The sequence below is a fragment of the Centrocercus urophasianus genome, unplaced genomic scaffold (genome assembly GCF_019232065.1).
Source record: "Centrocercus urophasianus isolate 14NV4802_14NV808 unplaced genomic scaffold, USGS_Curo_1.0 seq_17, whole genome shotgun sequence".
In the NCBI taxonomy this organism is placed as follows: domain Eukaryota; kingdom Metazoa; phylum Chordata; class Aves; order Galliformes; family Phasianidae; genus Centrocercus; species Centrocercus urophasianus.
In genome coordinates this window covers 24181936-24205236 of record NW_024884722.1, presented here as the reverse complement: position 1 = coordinate 24205236, position 23301 = coordinate 24181936, and the positions used below count along the sequence as shown (strand labels likewise).

Genomic DNA, 23301 nt, shown 5'->3' with positions numbered 1-23301 from the left:
TAAATAGCCTCATCAGCCTTGGCAGATGGACAGTGCTTGATCTCTTGGTGCCATTTAATTTTCTTTAATCCCATTTTAAGTGAGAAAACTACTAGGTGATTTGTTAAAATGGGGAAAGCTATATATATCACAGTGTCAGTTAGGAAGGTGGCAGTCGTGCATGTAAAAAAAAAAAAAAGTCCCCAAATATCTAGAATTGGCAGAGCTCCAGGGAACTTAAGCTGACAGTGCCTGTCCTGGTGCCTATAATGCAAATAAACTGGAAGTGGCACCAGGAAGCTCCATCTTTGTCCTCCATCCCTGGCCTTCAGTTCCCAATGGGAAACCACCGTACCTGCTGAAACAGTGCTCATTTTCCAAATAGTCCTATTTGAGCCCTCCTCCCCCCACTTCTAAATATTCCTCACCAAGCTGTTTTTTTGTGCTCCTGAGCTAGTAGCTGACTTGGCTTAGAAAGACAAGGTGCCTTGTCAACAGTTTGTGTGCACATGAGAGATAAGAGAGGCATGTTGAGCTCTGTCTAAGCAAAATGGCTTTGGGACCAGAGTAAAGGTTGTTTGCTTAGTCTGGCCAACACTGCTTGCTGGCTGGGCCTGTCCATCTGACTTGAGTTTGAGAATGATCTCAGTCCTACTGCGCACGGCAGTGGGCAAGCATAGTCCTTGGGGCCTCTGGGTGCGATTGTGGAATGCTCTGTGTCTCTGTGTCTTCTTGCAACTTGGCTGCCCCAACTTGCCTTTTGACTTGAGAAAGATCTGTGTAAGAGAAGTGTGCATTACTCTTATTTAGATATAGGCTTTCATAGTGAATCGGTACAAAAGATCCGCTTCCTCCTAACCTTAAAATGCAAATAAACCTGAAGTGTTGTCAGTGAGTCTGTTCCTTGAGAAATGAATGTGTCAGTACCAAACACAGGACCACTGTGTGTGTGTAGATCCACATCTGTAAGAGTTGATTAAAAGATGCAGCATGTCTGCTGAGATCAGGGAGAGCTTGCACGAATCCTAACTGCAGAGTGAGCTTTCTGTTCTCCAAAGCATGGGTGAGAATTGCACTGTGGGGTGAAAGGAGACCATTTTGCTCTGGTGGGGACAGGTGATGCAGTGCAATGTTCTCATCTTCAGGAAGGGAGGCAGAAAAAGGGCCAAAACTGTGTGAAGGACCTGCACAGCCCTGGCTGGTGGTCAGGCTTTGTGGAAGGGCAGTTTCACTGCAGTGCCTGCTCCTCCAGTTGCCTGGTTAAGTGCAAGAAATGAGATTCCAAAGCATGGGAGATTGTGATGAGGAGGGTTTTGGCTTCTTCTCCCAGGAAACAAATAGGACCTGAGGAAATGGCCACAAGTTGTACCAGAGGAGGTTTAGGCTAGACATAAGGAAGAAGTTTTTCTCTCAGAAGTCAGGCACTGGAATGGCTGTCCAGGGAGGTGGTGGAGTTGCCGTCCCTGGCAGTGTTCAAGAGGAGCCTGGATGAGGAGCTGCGAGATACGGGTTAGTGCTTGTGGTAGCAGTGGGTAGCAGTGGTGATGGGAGGACGGTTGGACTAGCTATCTTGTAGGTTGTTCCTATGATTTTGTGATCAAGTCAACGTAGGTTCTGCTGGTCGTGACTTAATGTTATTTGGGCTGTGTGTTGAGCGGAGAGGGAGAAGGCGGCTTACGGGCCCTGTGAGAACAGTGAGTGCCCCCACCTCCCTCCCGGCCCTGGGTACGCATACCCAACTCCCACCGGCCCGCCGCCATTTCGCGCCCCGTCAGGCGGCGCTGCGTACAGAGCATGCGCGGCGGCGGAGGCCGGGGCCGGGGGGCGAGGCACTGGAGCGGTGCCGGGGGGGAGGGGGAGGCGCCGCGCATGCGCGCTGTGTGCAGACGCAGCCTTGATATAGGGGCGGGGGCGCGAGCGCCGCATTGCAGGCGGGCGCAGGACTATGGCGGGACGGCTGCTGACCCTCCTCGGCCTCCTGGCGGCCGGTAAGCAGCTCTTCCTCGGCGTGCGTACGGGCTAGCACCTCCCGGGGCCCTCCTTGCGCTGACTCGGGAGGTTGCAGGCCGCGCCGTGTAGCCCGCGGCGCGGGCACGGAGGGGGTCCCGGGGGAGCGGCCTTCGGCGGGGGCTTATCTTCATCCCTTCGGGGGTAGGTCAGCGTTAATGCTCTTTCAGATAGCCCTCTGGGGTCTCCTGCGAGAAAGGGAAGGGCCCGCTGCCGAGCCTGTTGCGGGGCTGAGAACGGAGCGGCCTGTCCAGCCCTGGGCTGGAGGTCAGTGCGTGTGTTCGGTGCCTGGCTGGAGGCAGGCGGTGATGCACTTGTGAGCGGAGGGGCGTGATCCGTGGTTCTGCAGGGAATCCACGGGGTGAAGGTCTGTTACAGCACTGCCCCGATTCGCTCGTTTTGTTTGTTTGGTTTTTTTTGGCAGCTTTTCCTTTAAGGTAGGTTGAAACATGCTGCCTGCCTGCTTGCTTCTGAGTTTAACATGTCGCATTTGACCAGCTCATTAAAAGCTATAGCAGTACCGTGCTGACAGGCTGCAGTAAACCGTGCCGAAGAGAGATTGCACAACTGTGTGCTGCTGTTATACCTAACAGTAAGCAAGTATTGCCCTTCCTTGTGTGCGTGATTTGGTGGAAAACGGGCAAGAAAGCCAATGTTGCTGTCTCACTCTGCTTATTTATCTTCTGGATGGTTTAACTCGGTTGGCTCTGTGCTGGGTTACCTGCCACCCAGTTCCATTTTAGCAGGGCTTTTCTTGAATCACCACAATCGTTTTTCCCCATGCTTTAACAGTGGAAAGCCTTGAAAGTGTTCAGCCAAGGTTGCTGTTAGCGTATTTAGGGAAATTGTAATGAGAAACCAGTTTAGCAATGAGAGTTAACCTGGTCTGCTTCTTAAAGGCATGTGAATGCAGGTAGGCACAGCAGAGGACTTGTTAGGCCTGTTTTTCTGTAGGAAGTCACTGTTTTAACAGAAATAAACACATCTCTTTTCATTGAAGTGCTGCTATGATTGCTAATTGACTCACCTACAAGAGCACTGTAAAGATTTTTTTCTAACATCTTGGCTGTGACAACCTAGAAGGCCAATTTTATGCAACGAGTTAGGTAATTAGCCATATAAAAATCTCCCTACCCTTGCTGTATCCTAATGGAGTTACTTGGCAGGCTTACAGCATGGCTGGTAGGCCATCGGGGTTTTTGGTTGACCTATTTACGACTGCTCCTGTGCATCTTCCCTGGGGAGGCTCTCAGGAGTTAAAGCTAGGTGTAAAGGTTGATGTTTTCCTACGCTCTTTGGTTATTACTGTCAGAGAGAGATTAGTTTCTCTTAAAATACATACATAAATCCTTTTAAGTTCACATATATGTAAAACCTGGTACAATCTAAATTGGGAGTAGGAAGTTAAAAGTTTGAGCAGGCAATTGAAGCAGCACTTTGCTCTGTGCTGTAGGTGAAATCGGCCAAATGATGAAGGTGCCTTGTTGTAAAACACATGTTCTCTCTGTTTTGTGGGATGACTGGTGGGGAGTGCTGTGAGTGCGAGGTATCAGAGGGCTGTCATGTAACCAGGCTGTGCTGCTGTAATCATGTGACTTGCATGTGAACCTGGCCTTGGATGATCAGTGTCCCTGCTGTTTGCAGAAGAGGCAGAAATAGAAGTAGGCACTCTTGGTTGCCTCTGGAGGAGCTGAACAAGCTGTTCTGCGTATTCACAGCTACTCCAAGTGAAATAAATGCGTGCTTCCGCAGAAATTTGTCCATCTGATGACCTCAATTTGTGCTATAAGTCCTATAAATGTCCTATAGCTATAAGTGCTATAAACGCAGCGGTTCTGGGAGTCTCTAAAAGCTGAGACGTCATAGGGGGTGGAAAATAAGGCAGAATGGAAGCTTGTCAGCAAAGCTGGAAGCATTTCTGTCAGGTGATGGTGATGTCACCTGGGGCTGTGGGAGGTTGGGCTCTGCTCATGTAGCAGTTTTTGTCTGCAGTGAATCTGCTGCTAAGGCTGCAGGCTGAAAGGGATACTTCTCTGGTCCTTGAAGTGCATGCATGTGTTTTTGAGGGGATGTTTGTGTATTGGGTCACAGAGCAATGTTTAGTTTCAGATAGCAGTACTGTTACTGAAGAGGCTAACGCTTGTTTTCCCTGTTTTCTAGACTTTGTACCCCTGTAAAAGTTTGTATATAGAGAGATTTTCTTACAGATGCCCTTCTGTTTTCTGAAGTCTTGGATGTTTCTGGGCTTCAGCTGCCCTATGCCAGGACTGTAGGGTAACCTGTGACCAAGAACTTTGGCTTCTCTCTGCTAGGTGTGGTTCTAGCTGTAGTTAGGAGGTGGTGTGACTATGCTTACCTAGTGAAAGGGAAGTCCTCAGTACAGAATTTAATTTCTGTGGAAACTTGCCTGAAATCCTCTTTTTCCCAACCCAAGGAACCCCAGAGCAAAACAGAAGGAAGGGAGATAAAGTATGTATGTTAAAAACTTCAGATGTATTTATATGGTTAAAAAAAAATACTGCTGCAGGGAAAACTGCTTCCCATAATCTCATGAGAATATCCTGGTGTCCTGTCTGGGACAGCTTTCCCTTGATGACTGCCAGATGTTCTTGAACATCCAAGTATCTTTCCTAGCTTCTGTCTTAAGAAAATTTCAGGCAGAAGTTGCATGTTTACTCTGCAACCTGTTATCCCCTACAGCCTTAAAGGAACACTGACAATTTATTGGAATGGTAAAGCTAATTGTACTGTCTTGGCTGATGGTGTTCTCTGTTATCGTTGACTTTGTTGTGATTGCCTGTATGGACAGAAACTGCTCCTCCTACCATGTTTGCTTTTTTGGTGCTAGAAGCAAGGGAGTGCCTGAGCTACAATGGTGTTTTACAGCTACCGAAGTGGGAGGGCACTCCCTACCCTGAGGAAAAGCCCAATCCTGCCTTGAACTCAAGACTTGTTTCTGGTGGATTGCTGGAGTTCCTGGTATTTCAGGCTTGCTATTGGTTCAGTAGATGCTGGCCTGGAAGACTGTGATACTAAGGAACATCTGGAGAACTGATAACACCTAACCATGTTTCGTGTTCAACCTGCAAATTTGTCCACGCTCTCTCAAGTACTGTGGTCACTTGACTGCCTCGTTAATCCAGAAGCAAAGCACGCCTTTGGCATGAGTTATAAGTGTGGGATGTGGTTACAACTTGTGAAACGTTCCTTAAACTCACTGACTGTCCAAAGAGCTGTGGAGCACCTAACCCTTCCAATGACTCCCTGCTGGGGTCATTCCTTGACTTGTTGACACTTTGTAAGATTTGACTAAGAGAGGTTGATCCCACTTGACTTGAGCTTGAACGCACTTTGTTCTTGCAGTTCCCAAGAGAAATGGAGTAAATGTAGTTAACAACCACACACACAGTGGAGAGATGGGTGTGTTCCCTTGGTCTTTAGGCATTTCTGGATGATAGAAGTATCTTTTATTTAAACATTGCCAAGGGGGGTACCCTGGCACATCTCCATGTTAACATACTAGGAGCAAATCAGATTGGCAGCAAGGTGTAAGAGTTGGTAGAATCCCCAAATTATTTTCCACATATGACTTTGGGACAACAAGGTAAATGAGATGACTCAACTCTTTTCTTACCAGTTGCAGGTTAGTTTGTCCATGGAAATGCTGCTTACACTGTACTTCTCCTAGCAGTGTCATCTTGAATCTTCAAGCTGAGTTCCCAATAGTTTCCTAGCTTATCCCCTGGCTCTCTAGGAACTCTAGCCTGTCCCATAGAGAATCTCTGTGCACAGAAGCTTATATAACGTGTTAACTTGTAAGAGCAGTCACGAAAGTCTCATTAGTAGATTCAGTGCAGCTTTGGAGAAGATTGCTTAGGACCTTTTTCTGTGCATCTCAGAGTAATTCAGGCTGGTTCTCAGTGAAAGAAATATAACACGTACTTGAAGGAAGGGAAGGTTATTATCAGTATGTGTTTATCTCACCATTTTTTCCAGTAGCTGCCCTTGCAGAATGGTAATGCAGCCATCGTAAGCTTCCTTCTGGATTCCCGTTTGTTTAACAGGAGTGAAGAACTCAACTGTACTTCCGTATTCTGTAAGCTTTTCAAAAGGGAAAGGCAGTGATGTCTGAGAGGGTTATTGCCTGTACTTGATTCACCTCTTTGTTAGTTTGTCCCATCACAGATATTGGCGGCACTGAGGAGAGCTGCGATAGTTGGCACACGCCAATCTGAAAAAGTGTCTCACTGAAGTAAGTAGGGCAGTACCTTTGTGGCAGCAGGGTACAAGTTTCCCTGTAGCCTCCCAGTCCTTAAACTGGCTTTTGTGTGAGCTCCTTGGCAGGCCCCATGTGAGGTACAGTAACTGCTGCTTTTTGGACTGTGTTAGTGATATTCTAGCGGAGTTAGGTTACTGACCTGAGCCTTCAAGAAAGGATTGCTGCTGCTTTTCAGCTTTTGGAGAGTCTTGGTACGTTGTTGGGCTTCAGGCTGTGTTTCTGAGGCAACGCTGTTTCTGGGAGACAGCTTCTGTTGTTTGTCAGGAATGAGCATCGGAGAGGTCAGCATGCGTATGAAGCTCTCATCTTTGGGATGGAGAAGCTGCAACAGTCCTGGGGTGCCTGCAGACTGTCAGCTTGGCTGCGGGCCTGAAAGCTCAAGTCTTTTACAAGTGAAAGCCCCTTAATTTGGTACGGGGGCTGCATTTTCACCTCCCCCTTCTCCTTCCCCTTCAATTTTCTCTAATTGTTTAATTTAGTTGCGCAGTGGCCGTTTGCCTTCTAAATTGGAAGAAGCCAGCTGGAAAAGGGAGGAACCAGTGAAGGGGATGATTTCTGAAACACCCTGGCCTTCACAGATAAGCTTGTGTGGTGCTCTAAAAACAGTGGCGTGTAACAACTTCATGGAAGTGGGGGGCAGGGTTGGATGGGCATGGCAGCTAATCTACAGAGAAAGGAGACATCTATTTAAAAATGGATGACCTCAAGTAGATGAAGAACAATGTGTAAAATAAAGGGATGCCAGAGATAACTAAGAAGGTAATCCCATTGAGTTTATCCAGCAAGCATTAGGAGTTGTGTGAGGTAACTGACTGTGCTTTGTTTTCTCCTGGGTTGCTGCAGGCATCACGTGTCAGTGCAGAGGCTGTTGGGGGAGAAGGCAAGGGAACTGTTCTGTTGGAAGCTAGCACACAGACTGGAACATTTGCTTTGGTTGTGAATATATGAGGGGAAGAAAAATGCTAGCTCAGAGATTTGAGAACAAGCTAAAAGCAAAAGTTGTGGGAGTGTTAAAAGACTTCCATCTGTTTTCTGAATCTGGAAGAGCCATGTAGGTCTGCTGGCATACTGTCTTGCTGCAGGAGGGAAGGCTTTAAAAACTGGTGGTGTGGTATTTCTTCTGTCCTGGAGCTGGTATGGATCCTGCAGTGTGATAGGCACATTAAAGTAGAAAGCCAAACAAAAATTGGAAGTTGGTTAAGAGCTGGATTGAACCAGAACGAGTTGCTGTGGGATTGCCTGGGTTTGGGCTTTGAATGGGCTATTAGACTGAGAGTTTGAGAAACTGCTTTTTGTAACTCTTGTAGTTTAGTATTTCAGTTTAGTTTTGTAGCTTTGCAGTATGTTTCAAACAGGGGTAAAGGGGTAATTTTCTTTTGAAGTACAGAACAAAAGGCGCAGGTTAATTCTTTACAAGTAAATAGTTGAAAGTCCTTAGTTCCTCTGTTTAAAGTCAAGGTCGTGCTTGATTTTAGCCAGGCTTTACTCTTCCTTGCAGAGCTTCTTCCCACTGTTCACTAACCTGTATCTGAAAGGGATGAATTGCTTTCCTTGGCCTTGCTGCTTGTCATCCAGCCAAGAGCTGACGGCTATTTGACTTTCCAGTCTGACTTTGAAACTAAACTCTTGCTGGTGATTCCAGATGGATGGTGCATGGAGAGTGTGCTGTGTGTTACAACAGGCCCTCTGTGAGCATTTGGCTGACCACCCACTTTTACAAGTTTAGAAGTCTTACCAGCAGTCCTAGGGTGCAGTTTTGCTGAAAAATGATGTGCAATCTTAGCCTTTTCCTGGGGGGAGAGCGTGGCAAACTTCTTGCTCTTGTGTAGAAGTTTTAAGTACGCCAGGCACATTTTTCTTAAAGTAAATGGGTCACTCCTCTGTGAAATCCAGTGTAAACAGGCTTTAGAGAGAAACAGCTGAAAAGGCTGTGGACTGTCACCCATAAAGCACTCTGTATTTGGCTCTACTTGATGTGTGCTGGCTATGTACCTAGCAGATGTGTTAGTAACTCAGCTGTGAAGCTAATCCTCTAATTGCTCAGAACCGAGATGTGAGAAGCAGAAACGTGATTATTTGCTTGTCATAATAACCTCACTAGAAGCTTTGTAGCTTAATTTGTGCTTAGTGGTCAATGTAATTTTACAGCATTTTGTGATGTGTAAACAGCACTGATGTAGAAATAATGGCTCCTGAATAGCACCTATCCAGCTGATAGGTTTGAACAGGCTTCTAACAGCCCTACAAAAAATGACAGCAGTGCTCTTTAGGGTAACCATGGCTGGTTCCATAGGAGTGTGCCTGCTGTGGGATTTCAGGAGCTGTTTCTTCATTGGTTACTGCAGCCTGGAAGATTGAGCTGACCTACAGGCAAGGTGGGTTGAGAAAACTGGGTGAAGCTGAGTGTCTGCTCCAGTGGCATTTGCAAACCAGCATAGTAAACAATTAAAATACTTAAAATTATCTAGGAAGTGAGCTTGATGATCTTGCCTTATTACTAATAGTCCAGGTCTCTTACGTGTCTTTAGGGGAGCTGCCTGAAGATCAGCTGCTTTCCTAGAGTTGGCTGTGCTGTTGGTGTTTGGGACTCATCCTGACATCTCAGAATAGAAATTACTGGATTGAAATCTGCTTAAAAGTATTAGTAAACTGAAGTGGCGTAATGGAAAGGGCATAATTACACAGTGCAGCACTGAACTGTTTACACTGAAGTGGAAATCTTTCTAATGTGCAACTGTGAAAGCACGATTCTCTCTTGGCAGCTGTGGCCACCCCTGTTTTGTGGCAGAAGGACTGTGTGAAGGGTCCAGAAGTCTGGTGTCAGAGTCTTCGCACAGCGTCGCAGTGTGGAGCGGTGAAGCACTGCCAGCAGAATGTCTGGAGCAAGCCTACTGTAGTAAGTATCAACTGCTGAGCTGCCTGCCCAGGGTAGTTTGGGTAGCTGGTTTCCATATGCTGAAGATTTTCAGGTCTGATTGCGGTTAAGTGCTACATCAGACCGTGGTTGCTGTGAGTTAATTTGGGTGCCAGATAAGGGTTGCTTTCCATTTTGTGGCCTTGCGCAACTTGTCTGCTGACTTCTCATGTGACCTGTTGCACAGTGCAGCACGTGGAACGGAGCTAGTGGGTTTCAGACTTGATCCTCTTCAGTAAGGCGATTCATAATTCATAGGGCCCTTTTTTATTCTGAGCCAAGAATTTTATTCCAAGCTGGTAGGTTTAGTTAAAAAATAACAGCTGTGTGATTGCTTGGGTCTTTCTCACAGTATGATGTTCCACAAAAGATGCAGCTTGTGCTAAATTAGGAAAGCCCTGACAGTAAATAAGTGTACAGTTGTTATATGTAGTATGGCTCTTAAAGTGGTGCTAAATGTGAGTGCTGCTTTAATGGATACAGCTGTAGCTTGTGGTGTTGTTTCACAGCTTTCTAAGGCAAAGGCCATTTGTACACAGGTACATCCAACCCACTTTGCCTACATGTGTGCCTAAATGTGTTTCAGCTTGTGAAAAAGTAGGGAAAGGAGGAATGTTAGAATGGTTAAGTGTAATTAAAATGAATGAACCTGCCTTAAAAGTTCCTATGCTTCTAGTATGTGTGAACTTAAGTAATTTCTTATGCATTTGTGTTTTGCCCTATCTTTAGACTGCAAGTTTGTATTCTCTACTCTGTTCCAAGTTTACTTGACACAAAATAATTAATGTGAATCTGATTAAAAATTATTATTTTTGTCCCTGATCTTTGGAAATTTAGACTTTTCAAATAGAAAGGTAAAACAGGTTCAGGAGATGACATCTCAGGTCAACATACTTTACCTTTCAAATGTGCTGGGACTAGGTGAGGTAATAGTGATGACAAACCTGCTTCTTCAGAACTGAAGAAACTGGTGTTGGACATGCTCAGAATGGCCTTGCTCTGTTCTGAAGTGTCTCTGCTTCCACCTTAGTTCCAGCCAATACCTCTTCTTTAATTTAAAATATGGATGTGGTGCTCATTCTTTGCATTCATATTTGCAAACTGCATTTACAGGCACTTAATTCTGTCTCCAGTTAACTCTTATTCTTCTCTCCCTAGAACAGCATCCCCTGTGATTTATGCAAGGAACTTGTAACAGTGGTTGGCAAGGTTTTGAAGGACAATGGCACAGAGGTAAGCTGAGCTCTTCTCCTTGCTCCAAGGCACTTGTTCATTTCTTTGTCATAATAAAGTCTCAAGGTAAAGGGGTATAAGAATATTCTGCAAGAATATTTCCCAGTATGAACAGCAAGTGTTGAAAGGGGATGGATTACGCAGAATGTGGCTTTTAAACAATTTTTTCTGGTTTAGAGATTAGCAAATCCTAGAGCCTTCCCTAACACATCCCTGATTGTCTATAGATAGAATTGTTCTTGTGTTAGTGGGCCATTAATCTTGAGGGGTGTGATAATGTAGAAGTGGATGAGGAAAGCAAGTAAGGTGGGCTTTATTTTGGCTATTTGACTGCTTCCCTTTAGCTTTCATGAACTCAGAGAACTTAGTGAGGAAAAGATCACTGTCGTGCTAGCTTGTAATTTCACTTCCTATTTAGTGTAAATGGCTTGTGGTAATAAGGGCATGTTGTATGGGCCTTGTAGGATGTATTTCATGTTTTCTCTTTGGTAGGGTTTCATTGAAGGTCCAAGACTGGGCAAAAAGCTATAATGTAAAATCTTATTCTAATTTGGCTTGCTGGCTGCCTAGATCTGCCTGAGTCCAAGGGCCGTCTTTAGGCCTCATAAAATGCATTTTGGGAGTGGAAAGAGCTTTTGATAGGTAGGTTTAGATAATCTATGGCTTGCCTTATTTTTTATTAGGATGAGATTCGCTCTTACTTGGAAAAGACATGCGAGTTTCTTCCTGACCAAGGCCTGGCCTCTGAGTGCAAGGAAATTGTGGACTCCTACCTACCAGTTATCATGGACATGATCAAAGAAGAATTCGTAAGTAAACAACAGTCTATAACTGTTTGAATTGAAAACTGCTGTTGTTCATGTTTGAGTTTTCCATACAGGGTGATGCATATGGTCCTTTGGTTCTGTATGGGTTACTTGTGTTGCACTTCTTTACATTTGAAGACAACTTCCTTACTGGGAACTGTTTTCCTGCTTCAGCAGAACAGCTGTCTACTCTGAACATCATGTAACAGTGCAGTCATTCCAGTGCTTTATGCCCATATCTTATCTCCCCCAGGATAAACCTGAAGTTGTGTGTAGTGCCCTCTCACTGTGCCAGTCCCTTCAGAAGCATCTTGCAGCAATGAAGCTTCAGAAACAGCTTCAGTCCAATAAGATACCAGAGCTGGACTTCTCTGAACTGACATCTCCATTCATGGCTAATGTGCCCCTTCTCCTTTACCCTCAAGACAAACCCAAGCAGAAGTCTAAGGTAAGGGTTCAGTGCTATTACACTGTGAAGGAAAAGTGTCAGTTTGTGTAAGAATTCATTGGTGATTCTTGGTAAAGGATTTTCATCCTGGGCATAGATGTTCTTCACCTGAGTGAAGTCTCCTAGTGAATTTTGTGCTTCTGCATATACCTGTACAGCTATCTTTTTCTTCCTTGTGAATTTAAAGCTGAGTAAGCTAATAGCTGCAGCCACTATGGACCATCTGTATTAGCTTGGATTAATAACTGCAGTCTAAGCAATTAATTCTTGTGCTGGGCTTTTCCTATCCAGGACCATAGTAGTCAGGTCTTACTTGAAATCGTTTCTTCCAAGAAAGTGTTCAAAGAAAGAAGAGAGATTCCCCCATGTTCTGATTAGTCTCCTGGCTGTGCCCTTCAGGGAAAGAGTTTGTCTCTGAATCTGGAGGTGACAGACTGGATCAGAAGAGAATGAATAGCTGACAGAGCATTGTAGATGAGATTATGAACTTCGGAGTAGAGGCTGAGTCTGATAATGAACTTAGATAGGGGCACTGAACAGCTGGGTGGATGTAAAACCTGCTCTTGTGGGTGGAGGAGGGAGATCTATGCCAAATTTAGAAACCTTCCCCCTGTCATCTAATATCAAAACCAAGAGGCTCTGGTGATTGGATATCTCAGCTGTTATATCGAGTTTCAGAGCTGTGTGTACCTAATCTCCATCTAGTGGCTGGTGTACATACTGACAGGAATGTGTCTTTCCATGTGAGGTTGGGCTTTTAAGTATTCTGTGTGGTATTAATTGAGGTTTATATATAGCTTAAAATAACTATTAAAGCTTAGTACCACACTTGAGAAGATTCAATGGCTATGTGAGGATGTGTCAACTTCTTTTCACTCTTGGTCCAGGGAACTGAGGATGTATGCCAGGACTGCATTCGGCTGGTTACTGATGTTCAGGAGGCTGTGAGGACAAATGCAACTTTTGTGAAGTCCTTAGTTGCTCATGCCAAGGAAGAATGTGATCGCCTCGGACCTGGAATGTCTGATATGGTAAGTTATCCTTCTGTTTAAAAAATTGTTTCTGAATGTAAACATAAAACATTTGATCGGTGCCTTAGCCTCCTCGGTTATTCTATAACATAACTAAGGAGCATGTGTGACATTTGGTGCATGTTATGCTGTGTAACAGTGACTTAACATTGAAATATCAGCTTTTTGGTCCAGTAAGTAGCAGTGGTGGTGGGAGGGGGGGGGTTAATGGGAGTGGAGGGGACAGAAAGAGGCTCAAGATGACTGAGAGGCTTTAAAGATGCATTTCATAAAAATCATCTGTAAGTGTAATGGGGTCAGAGAAGTACAGAGGGGTGCTTTTTCCCTGGGAGGCATGGAAGGACTCATTAGATAAGCAGGTATGTGGGCAATGATTGTGTAACCTGAAATGCCATCTTATGCTTGGGACAAGCTGTGAAAGATAACAGTGAAGATATTAAGTAGAGCAGGTAAATTAATGCTTTAGGAAGTATTAGAAACTTTTAGGTTAGCCCTGCAGCTTAAGTGCCCTGAGAATGACAGCAAGGCTTTCTTTTCTCACTTCCTGCAGTGCAAGAGCTATATCTCTGAATATTCTGACTTGGCCATCCAGATGATGATGCACATGGTAAGATCAGTAAAATGTGATATTTGATCTCAGTTCATTTTTCTGCTATGTGTAGCTAGCTTATTTGGAAACAGGAAATGCTTTTTGTAGTAGAGGTGGGTAGAGTCTGCTCTGTAAGTGTTGGTAGTAACACTTGGAATTTGGCATTTAATTGGATAATAACCTCACTCCCAGTTTGCTTCAGCCCTTTCCTCTTCTTCCGCAACTGCTTCAGTAGTGCAAAAGGCACGCCAGAGATACAGAGGAAGATGCTTTATGTGCATTATGCATGACTATCTCAGTCCTGTACTTATACCACTTTTCCCCTCAAATACTGTATACAAATAATGTCTCTGTCACAGTTAGTGTTGCAAAATTGATTCAAGTAAGTGCTGGAGATAAGTGTATCTTGGGGGTTGTGCACTGTCACCCTCCATTTTCTTTGTGGAAAGTGTATGCAATTTAAATGCTTGACAATTTTTTTTTCTTAACTGTTATCTTTAATTTCTCCTATCTTCTTCTGTCTCCCATTTTCTTTGTCAACAGAAAGATCAGGTAGGTGAATAACTTGCCTGTGGTGGTAGCCTGCTTGTAGTTCACTTGCTACTCTTAAAGGGCTGGTAGTTCACTTCTTGCTCTATTAGTTGTGTACGTGGTGTGAGTGCACTCAGTTTTGACAGATACAAGGGATGCTTATGTGATGACAGCAGGGAAAGACTTCAGTCTTTCGTCAATTGATTGGTCTGTCTTCCAGCTCTGCATACCAGTCTGTAGTACCAAGATATCAACTTGGTTATGCTTTGGCTGGTAGAGCAGATGATGTGCTCGCTTTCATATGAGATAGAAGTGGGAAGAGAGAGCCAGCGGCTCTTGTTAGCTTCTAGTGTAATGTTTGGGCTCAGAAGGGTTTGAGTTTGGCTATCTTTGGGTCACCTTTGTGTTCTCTTTGTGACCTATCATATTAGATGCTCCGAATACACAAATCGAAGGGAAAGGAGGCCTTTAGGCTTCTGCTTCTTAGAGCTGTTTGGGCTTTGAATTTAACTGCTCCTTGGAGACCTTGTGTCTGTCATCTCTTTGAGAGAGAACACTGTGCGTGTGGATGTTGTTTTAACATTAATGTTAAGGAAATGCTTATAACGACGCATGAATCAAAGGGCTTGACTTAAAGGTACTGTCTGGAGTAGCCTGAAGCATCACTGTAAGTCTGAGATACTGCTTTTGCCTGTGCATGAGGTTATGGTGTGATGTTGTGTAAGCCTCTGCTGTAATAAGCTCGATGACTTGGCCAGTTGGGTGGGTATGACCTTCTAGTTATCTGTAGGACTAAAGGTAACTTTTTAAAAATCTTAAATAGACTCAAAGGGGAGGGGGAACTCAAGTTTTGCATGATTCTCTGAAAAGCCTTTCTCGCCTTGTGTAGGTACAGTATGACCTCCTTACAGCAGTGTATTTGCCTCATGTTTGGGATCTGTTTCTGCATTTAGTAATGTCTCTGACATCTGAGACACTAGAAAGCCTTTTTAATGGCTTTGTCTTATGCTCTTATGGCTGTGAGAAGAACGCTTTGAATGTAGAATTGCATATACTTTAAAAAAAAAAAAAAAAAGGGTAGGGTTAGGCTTAGTTTTTAACATGGTTAACTTTTGCTCATTATAGGCTTATAATGTTCAGTAATACAGGAATGTGTTTCTGTTTTCAAAATGTGATGTTACTGGATGCTTTAAAGAAGGTAGTTTGTGAAAGAGGAGGAATCCTTCAGAGCATTTCTTCCAGTTCTTGGGTGAACTTGTCAGCAAAATGAACCTTTTCTGTAACAACTTAGGGCTTTCAGGGGAGCAGCCTATGGATGCAGATCTAAGGGGGTGGTGGTGGTGACCTGTTTTGGTGTTGGTACATCTTAAGTCAACTCCTTTGAAGGGCTTGCATATAGCATATTAGCTCTTGGTAAATGGGTTTTGAAGTGGATGTGGCCTAACCTCCTCTTCTTCTAAGGGAGCTGCTAAGTTTGGTTTGGTAGCTGTTCTGCCTGTGACCATACCAAATGCTTTGGCATACTTAAGTAGTCCTGAAACCAATAGTTGTGTTGGAGCCTTTTAATAAAGGTGTGTCTTGTGTTCTCTTGGCGCTCCCACAGGCGCCATAGAAAGGGGTGCATCTTCTAGACTTTTAAAAGTTACTACAACTCTCTTTCCAGCAACCAAAGGATATTTGTGCCATGGTTGGATTCTGTCCTTCTGTGAAATCTGTTCCCCTTCAGACTCTGGTGCCAGCTCAAGTGGTTCATGAAGTGAAAATGGAAACTGTGGAGGTAAGATGGATGACTTTGTATTCAAAAGCTTTGCTACCCTTTTTTGCTTTACTGTAATGAACGAGGTGAAACAAAGTAAATGCTTGTATGTGCTGTATAATCCAAGTCTCCCTGCATATAAAATCCTGGGCTGTGTTTTTGAGGCTGGTCTGTAGAGTAGAAGAGAGCCGATGCATTTATTATCTTTCCACAGCCTTTAAGTTAAGCAATGAGATGAGTTTTTTTTTTTTTCCCCCAGTCTCTTTTGCATACAGCCAACTTCTGATAAACAGTCTCCAAATAATTTCCCTCAAGTCCCTCTGTGTTTTTTTTTTTTTTTTTTTAAGACCCAAACAGGAGGATGCTCTCAATTCTAGTAAATTTTGTTCTGTTAATGTGTTTTAAGAAATACTTTGTGTTTCCCTTGACTCCAGTCACCATGGCAGTGCTTATTTTTGTTAGATTTAACTCTCTGCCTCATGCAACCTGAGAACTGTGGTCTTAAATAATCATACAAAATAAGTTTTCATACAAAAAAGCATTTTATAAAGATCTTTGAGGTTTTGGGGCTGTGCAAGACCTCTTGAATCTAGCTCAAACTGGCTAGCTAGGTAAAGGGCTCAGTATGCCAGTCCTGAATGTAAGTGCTGTTGGACTGATCTTTTATGAATTGTACTGTCAAATGTGGTCTGGTGTTGATTTATTGTTTTGTATGAATGTTTATATTCTCAGAAAGCTGCAGTTCAAGAGAAGACTTTTTCTGTGTGTGAAATCTGTGAGACGATGGTGAAAGAAGTGACTGGCCTGTTGGAGAGCAACAAGACAGAGGTGTGTAAGTGATGAAAATGGTACCCCTGCCAAGGCTTTGGCTAAAATGGGCCTGGATTGTTATTGGTTTAGAGGGGGAAAGAAAGCTCAGCTTCATGAGAGCAAGAGTTTTCTCCTTGTTTGCTAGGACAGAGGAAGCAAATAGATTTGAACAGATGGACGTTTGTGTCTGTTATTTGCTACTCATGCTTCCTTGTCCTCCAGGAGGAGATTGTGCATGAAATGGAGGTCGTCTGCTACCTGCTCCCAGCAAGTGTCAAAGATCAGTGTAAGGACTTCATAGAGGTCTATGGCCAGGCTTTGATTGACATGCTCCTGGAAGCGACAAATCCTGAGGCTGTGTGTGTTATGCTGAAATGCTGTGCAGCCAACAAGCCTCCGCAGCAGCCAGGTTGGTAAAGAGGACTTAGTATTGTTGCAGTATGAGCTAGTTAACCTGTGATTATATCCTCTGTGGATTCGTGCTATCATCCTTTGCCTAGTGCTGCCTCCTTTCTTCTGTTGGGGGAACTACTTAAGTGGTTTTTTTTCTTTCTCAGTTGTGGTGAAACCCGCAGGTGGCTTCTGTGATATCTGCAAGATGGTTGTAGCTTATGCAGACAAAGAACTTGAGAAGAATGCCACAACAACTGAGATTGAGGCTTTACTGGAAAAAGTCTGTCACTTCCTGCCAGAGTCTGTCAGTGATCAGGTAAAGCATCTGCATAGGGGCAGGCTAAAAAGCAATTCTGTGCACAGTCCAAGGCTGAAAATGAAATGTCAGCACATGCAGCTGGAACTGATTTGGTTCAGCCACCCAATCCTTAGGATTTTTCCTTCTCTACTTGGCACAAAGGCAGAGCAAGCTCTGACATTGTCTCGCTCCAATTTGTAGGAGGGAGATGAGGTTCTTTTAATATCTGTATACCCGGTGTGAGATTAAGAAACAACAAATCGAATGTTGGTCTGACCAGATTATAAATCCTATTCAGGGAGATGGGGAAGGGAAGGAGGGTGATAGAAAAGATGAGAGATGTGAGAATTGTATAAAGTGGGGATGGTCACCACCAGGATCCAGCAGCGGTCCCACTGCACAGCGTTTCAAAGGTCTGAGGCAAAAGCAGCAGGGGAGGAGAGCAGCAGCAGTGTGGCCAGCCTTGGGCAGCAAGCAGGTAGCAGGAAGAAGTCGCAGAGCCAATCCGTGGGGGGGTATGAAGGCAGCAGGCCTGATCTGGGCAGTCCTGGCTGTGTGGACAGCCTGCCTTCTGATCAGTGCAAGGTAAAGATGAACAGAAGAATGAAGCAGAGAATGTGGGAAGGCTGGAGTGTAGTAGTACCTTGGAGTGGTTCTTATAAGAATATAATCAGTGTGACTTGTGTCAGAGTTGGAGGAATCTCCTTCTGCAGAGACTGGAAGGACTTGGTGTGGGCAGACTAGATTTTCACATTCCATATCCTTAGAGGGGTTGGCAGTCTGAATGGATTGAGACTTCCAAGGTCTTGACTGGCTGGCTGCTGTACTAATTTGTAGTCAATAAAGGTCTGCCTGGAAATCCTCTGAGAACAGTGGGTGGAGGCAGCTGAAGGGTTTTTTCCCTTCCTATCTCAACAAGGATCCTGTTAGGGGGATTAACAAAGTAACTGGATGTTAGCTGGCATAATTCCAGTGAGATAGTAAAAGGCAATGCGTGTTACACTGTTGCTGTCAAGGTTTACCTGGAAATCTTACTAGGTGACTGCTGAGTGTCAACTGCTTATAAGCTTAGCAGGCATATATGCAGGGTTGAAGTAGCCATGAAATAGCTGTTCCTGCTAACTGCTGTGAGGCTGTTTAATAGCTGTGGTTGGCTTATTAATTGGTGCCGTTAGTCTCTGCTGAGACTGCCAGTGTGTCTGTGCTTCAGAGTTGGCCTCTCCACTAGAGGGCTGACTGCTAGTGATGGGAAGCACTTCTGCAGTTGCCAGAGTGGATGGTTACTGCTTGGGTTAAAGAAGCTTAAGAGCCATCATTAGTGCATTGCTGTGATCCTGTTCAGGATGTTTGTCTTCAGCTTGAGCGTGCTTTCCCTGAGACGCTGGTAAGCTCCACTGTCAGAGACTGAGCATTGCACATCAAAGCATGTGTTGCTTCTTTGACCACTTTCTCTTTGTTGCTTCTTTGACCACTATGGAAAAGCGCAGCCCTTTTCCATACTCAACTGTGTCTACAGGCAGGTATGAACTAACCAAAAATTATTTTGTTGTGGGGTGAATGCCATGCTGAATCTTCTGATCTGCGGAGCTTGAGTCTCTAGTTTATTGGTTTAGAGTGTGTTATTGGAGTGGTTGGAGAAAAAGATTATGGGTCGGCTTGCTAAAGACTCTATATTACTGTGATCTTTTTAAGGCCTTAATGGGAAAATCTCTCAACCTGTGCTTTGTTACAGTGTGTTCAGTTTGTGGAACAGTATGAACCTGTGGTTGTGCAACTCTTGGCAGAGATGATGGATCCCACTTTTGTTTGCACTGTGAGTATCGTGTTTAGTTCTATTCAGGATGGGCTCTGATACAGTCCTGCCTACTCTTCTCTATGCTTTTCAGCGTGTAGCAAGCAGAAACTCTGTTGGAATAAAAATTAGCGTGCTGAATGCTTTGAGCAAATTCACTTGTGCAAGGCCTTGGGCTTAATGAATGGACAGCTGTTTGACTGCCAGCCTTGTGCAAAGAAGGACAGAAGAAAAGAACTGACAGTGGTTATCCACTGTTCAGGTTCAGTAACAAGCATGGTGTGTCCTGAATGGGATGAGAGGAAGTTAAATGACGTTTGTTGAGAACGATCCCTTTCTAGAAGCTGTTTCACAATACTTAATATGAAAAAGTTGTAGTAACTTAATTTTTCCTGGTGTTACATTGCTGCTTTGAGTCTACTGATTCAGCTGCAAACATGACTGCAATTGTCAGCTGAGGACAGTGCTGTGTTTGCTCCTGAAGCTGCCTCAGCATTGCCTTTGGGCTCCTGCACTTTGTTAGGTAAAAGCTCAGACATAAGACCGGAGTCTAAATGTTTCGGTGCTGATTCATACTGACTACTGCTGTTCTTTTCACAGAAATTAGGAGTCTGTGGAGCAGCTAAAAAGCCTCTCCTAGGGGATGATGCTTGTGTTTGGGGTCCAGGTTACTGGTGTAAGAACATGGAGACTGCTGCTCAGTGCAACGTACGTAAAACCTTGAATTTCCAATTGTCTTTGAAAACCTCCTTAAAAACTAATTTGCCAGCTTCTGTAGCATACTAAGTGGGTAAATTCTTAGGTGCTGAGTTTCATTAGAGGTTCTTCCATAGCCCTTAGTTTTCTCAAAGCACGCTGTTCCTCCCTTATTCCTTCCTATTTATTACTGTGCAAGCATTTTGGAATCAGAGTCATGGATTTTCAACCCGTGGCCTGGGTTGAAAAGGACTACAATGATGATCTAGTTTCAACCCCCCTGTCACGTGCAGGGTCACCAACCACCAGACCAGGCTGTCCAGAGGCACATCCAGCCTGGCCTTGAATGCCTCCAGGGATGGGGCATCCACAACCTCCTTGGGCGACCTGTTCCAATGTGTCACTTCCTCCTAATACCTAACCTAAACCTCTCCTGTCTCAGTTTAAAACCATTCTCCCTTGTCCTATCACTATACACCCTCACAAACAGACATACCTCCTCCTGTTTATAAGCTCTCTTCAAATATTGGAAGGCCACAGTGAAGTGTCTCTGGAGCCTTTTCTACTCCAGGCTAAACAAGCCCAATTCCCTCTATGTTTTTTCATAGGAGAATGAATAGGAATGCATAGTAAGCTGCAGTATGAGCTTTGTATGCAGTATGAGTATTTTCTGTGTTCCAAGAGCCATAAAGCCTTGTCACAACCTGTGTTCAGGCTCTAAAAGTTGGCTTTCAGTATTGTTGTGGATTGATGCTTTCCCTGCCAGGCCTTAAAGACTGAGGATCACTGTTTCTGACTGGGGGGTAAAAATACAGTTTATTGTAGTCCTCTATGGAACCACTTATTTTAAGAAATGTGTTTTGTTCCAAAATCTTAGTTCAGAGTAAGGTGTTAATTGTGTAAGTAAGTACCCGCTTGTCCTCTAACAGGCTTTTTTCCACTCACATATACCATTTTTTTTTTTCCCTGCAGGCTGTTGATCACTGCAGACGTCATGTGTGGAACTAGAAGTATTTTCCAGTACTGAAAGTTTGCCATGGCTCATAAAAACATGGACTGAGGCTGGAGAGCTGTATCTCAAATGTCCCTCCTCTCTGCCTCGTTAACAATTTGACCTTCAAGTTCCTTTATTGTAACTCTTCTGTAGCAGTGCTGCTGTTGAAGGATCAGATCTTCATTGTTGACTTAACAAAGATATTTCTGGCTGTACAGTTTAACTCATTATGCTCCTGAAAATAGTCAGTGTGTTGTAGATTTTAATTGGTAGGCTGAAGTTTTTTTAGGTGCTGGGAAGAATGATGAAAGATGAAATGATCTCTTATCTTTTAATTTAAAAAAGAAAAGATAGTGACTAAACTTTTAAATATCTTTCTGTAGCCAGCTTTGGGAAGATGACATGTTGTGTTTAACATCTGTCTGGAGTACTAGTTTTGTGCTTACTGTTGGGGAACCCTAAGGGATGATGTTGAATCCTGGAATTCCTTCAGCTGGAGTTTTCAAAGCTTTGCAGATACAGGAAAGGGGACTTGATGTGCCCAGCGAACTTTCAAAGCAACCAGTATACAAAAAGGTTACATTTGCACTTGAGTGGTCACACTTAAGACTTGTAGTGTTGTCATAGCCAGGGAAAACCCTCAATGTTAGATCATGTTCTTTTTATTTCCTTGGACCACTCAGCTTCAACATGGGTGTTCTCTTGTCAAGCTCTGAACGGTTCAGTCTTTTCAAGCATGCTGACACACTTAAGGAATGCCTCCCCCCCTTTTTTTTTCCCCCTACTTGCTCACCGATTCTGCTTCATCTTACAGCTTGCTACATGCAGCCAGCCTGGTGCTAAGGAGGTAGAGCAAACTGACTCAATAGGAGATGGAGGTGAAAAAGTCAGCAGGGGCTCCATGTATATGAAAGCCTGTACAGTTTAGCAGGCAGAACGTGTGGGAGATGGTTTTACTGTAAAATGCTGTTTCGTTCCTTGCTTTCGGTTTTCTCTCGTGGCGTATTCCAGTAATCTTAAAGCTTCAGAGGTACTGTTAGGCTTGCAGGTAGTTCCCACTGCTGCCACTCATTCTCAGTGACATTCATCCTTCTGAGTAGTTTGAAGTATAACTTTCTCTTTTCCCAGAGTTCCCATTTCTATTGGGAAATGCAGCTGAGTTGCAAGTGGAGATGGCAGAGTGAGAATGCTGTTGCAGGTATTTTACAGCTTTACTGGCATGCCTGGCAGCCTTTCACAGTGGCGCAGCAGGAAAACACCACACTGAAATTATCTGAACCTTTGAACAGAAGACTTTTAAGGCAGACTGCTACCCTGAAAACAAGTCAGGCCCTCGAGGTAGGGGCTTTCAGGATGAGAATCATGCTTATGTTGTTCAAGACAGACCTTTTACTGGCTTCATGTGCTAAATTCTGAACAAGGTAACTCCTCAGAAGGCACAAGAGTAGCACTGGAGAGTCCTCTGGGAAGGAGAAGCTGGGCTGTGTGGAGCTTTGAAAACTCCAGTCCTGTTCAGAAAGTGCTGGCAACTGCTCCTCTTTGTGCAGCGCCTCGGGTGAGACGGGAGCTCTGCTAATAGGGCTTCAGGAGCAAGCAAACTCATTTTCATGGAGTTGAATTGAAAACCACTCAACTGCATCTTTTTCTTACTACTTGTACACACTGAATGTCTGGGCGGTCTTGACAGATACTGAGACAGATTTATCTTTCCTGTTTGTGTACAGAACTCTGAAGCACTCCCTGCTTTAAAAAAAGTCCTCTAAAGGTGTACAATATCAGCAGCTTTCTATCTTGGCAGGCTTGTGCAGTGCTTCTAGTGGTGTATCCCAGCAGGGGTAAGTGTCCCAGGTGGATGATGGGCTCTCCTCAGGATGGCTGCCCCTGGAGAGGTACAGGTTGTCACACTGCAGCATGCAGTATGGGATTGGATTTTTTAAAATGATTTTTTTTTTTTCTTTTAGGGGGGTGGATTGACATTTGCTCTTATCAACTGGCAAGGTTGTAATTCCTGTGGGTTTTTTAGTAGTGGAGGACTCATGCTGGCAGCCTGTAGGGCAAGGTGAGCTGGGCGAAGTCCTGTGCTCCTGCTGGGAATCTCTTCAGTTTTTTCTCACTTCCTGTGGAATGTGGCACCTGACCTGCTTGAGTTACGTGTGTGGGGGGACATGCAGTTGCTTTCTAAAGAACATTGTCTTGATTTTATTTTTTTTTTTCTTTTTTGCACAAAAGCTTCTTTAATGAACAATAAAAACCTCTGTAAACTGGTAACTCCGTTGTTCCCTTGGTGTGTGCTCATTCCTGAAGAATCTTGTCAGCGTCCCTTTGCCTCAAAGGCAGAAGAGGGCACGTCCCAAAACGTCACCTGAAGCTTTTGCAGCAAGGCAGGGCGATGCCAGGAATCCTGAGGCTGAATGACAGGATTCAGGTTTGCGTTGCAGCATGCATGTCCCATCAAGCCTTTTTATATGGAGGGCAGCTGTGGGCTTGCCAGGGATTGCTGCTGCTTGTCTCTTCCCTGGATGAGCGCAATGCCTGCTGTGAGGTAACACTGAGGTGTCGCAATTCCCATGCAAGGCCAGGAGGGAGTTCTTGCTGGAGCTGTTTGCGAGTCAGCACTGAAGCCTGCTATCATTTAGCATGGCTTTCCTGTGTCTTCATTCCTTGTTTTTATTTGATTGCAATATATTTCTTATAAATGCTTAATGACACCATTGATTCTTTTGAATAAACCTACTGGTCTCTAAT

General features: G+C 44.3%; 1 protein-coding gene across 2 annotated transcripts; it reads left to right on the top strand.

The window, feature by feature from the left end:
* Positions 1–1877: 1877 nt before the first annotated feature.
* On the top strand, positions 1878–22824 carry LOC122159944 (prosaposin). Of its 2 annotated transcripts, XM_042818035.1 has the most exons (15): positions 1878–1967; positions 9028–9161; positions 10338–10412; positions 11096–11221; positions 11472–11666; positions 12554–12697; positions 13248–13304; positions 13830–13838; positions 15481–15594; positions 16306–16401; positions 16606–16792; positions 16941–17092; positions 18807–18887; positions 19467–19574; positions 20535–22824. In XM_042818035.1, exons 1-15 carry the CDS (start codon positions 1925–1927, stop codon positions 20568–20570), a joined length of 1557 nt encoding a protein of 518 aa, XP_042673969.1. In that variant the 5' UTR covers positions 1878–1924; the 3' UTR covers positions 20571–22824. The 2 variants fall into 2 exon arrangements, with proteins under 2 accessions (XP_042673969.1, XP_042673970.1); XM_042818036.1 differs by lacking the exon at positions 13830–13838.
* Positions 22825–23301: the final 477 nt, after the last annotated feature.

Bases quoted from the DNA above. Each gene is read 5' to 3' on its own strand.
- LOC122159944 (XM_042818035.1), top strand. From the start codon at position 1,925: ATGGCGGGACGGCTGCTGACCCTCCTCGGCCTCCTGGCGGCCG. The intron at 1,968-9,027 runs GTAAGCAGCTCT...CTCTCTTGGCAG, and splicing joins CCTCGGCCTCCTGGCGGCCG to CTGTGGCCACCCCTGTTTTG. The intron at 11,667-12,553 runs GTAAGGGTTCAG...CTCTTGGTCCAG, and splicing joins AACCCAAGCAGAAGTCTAAG to GGAACTGAGGATGTATGCCA.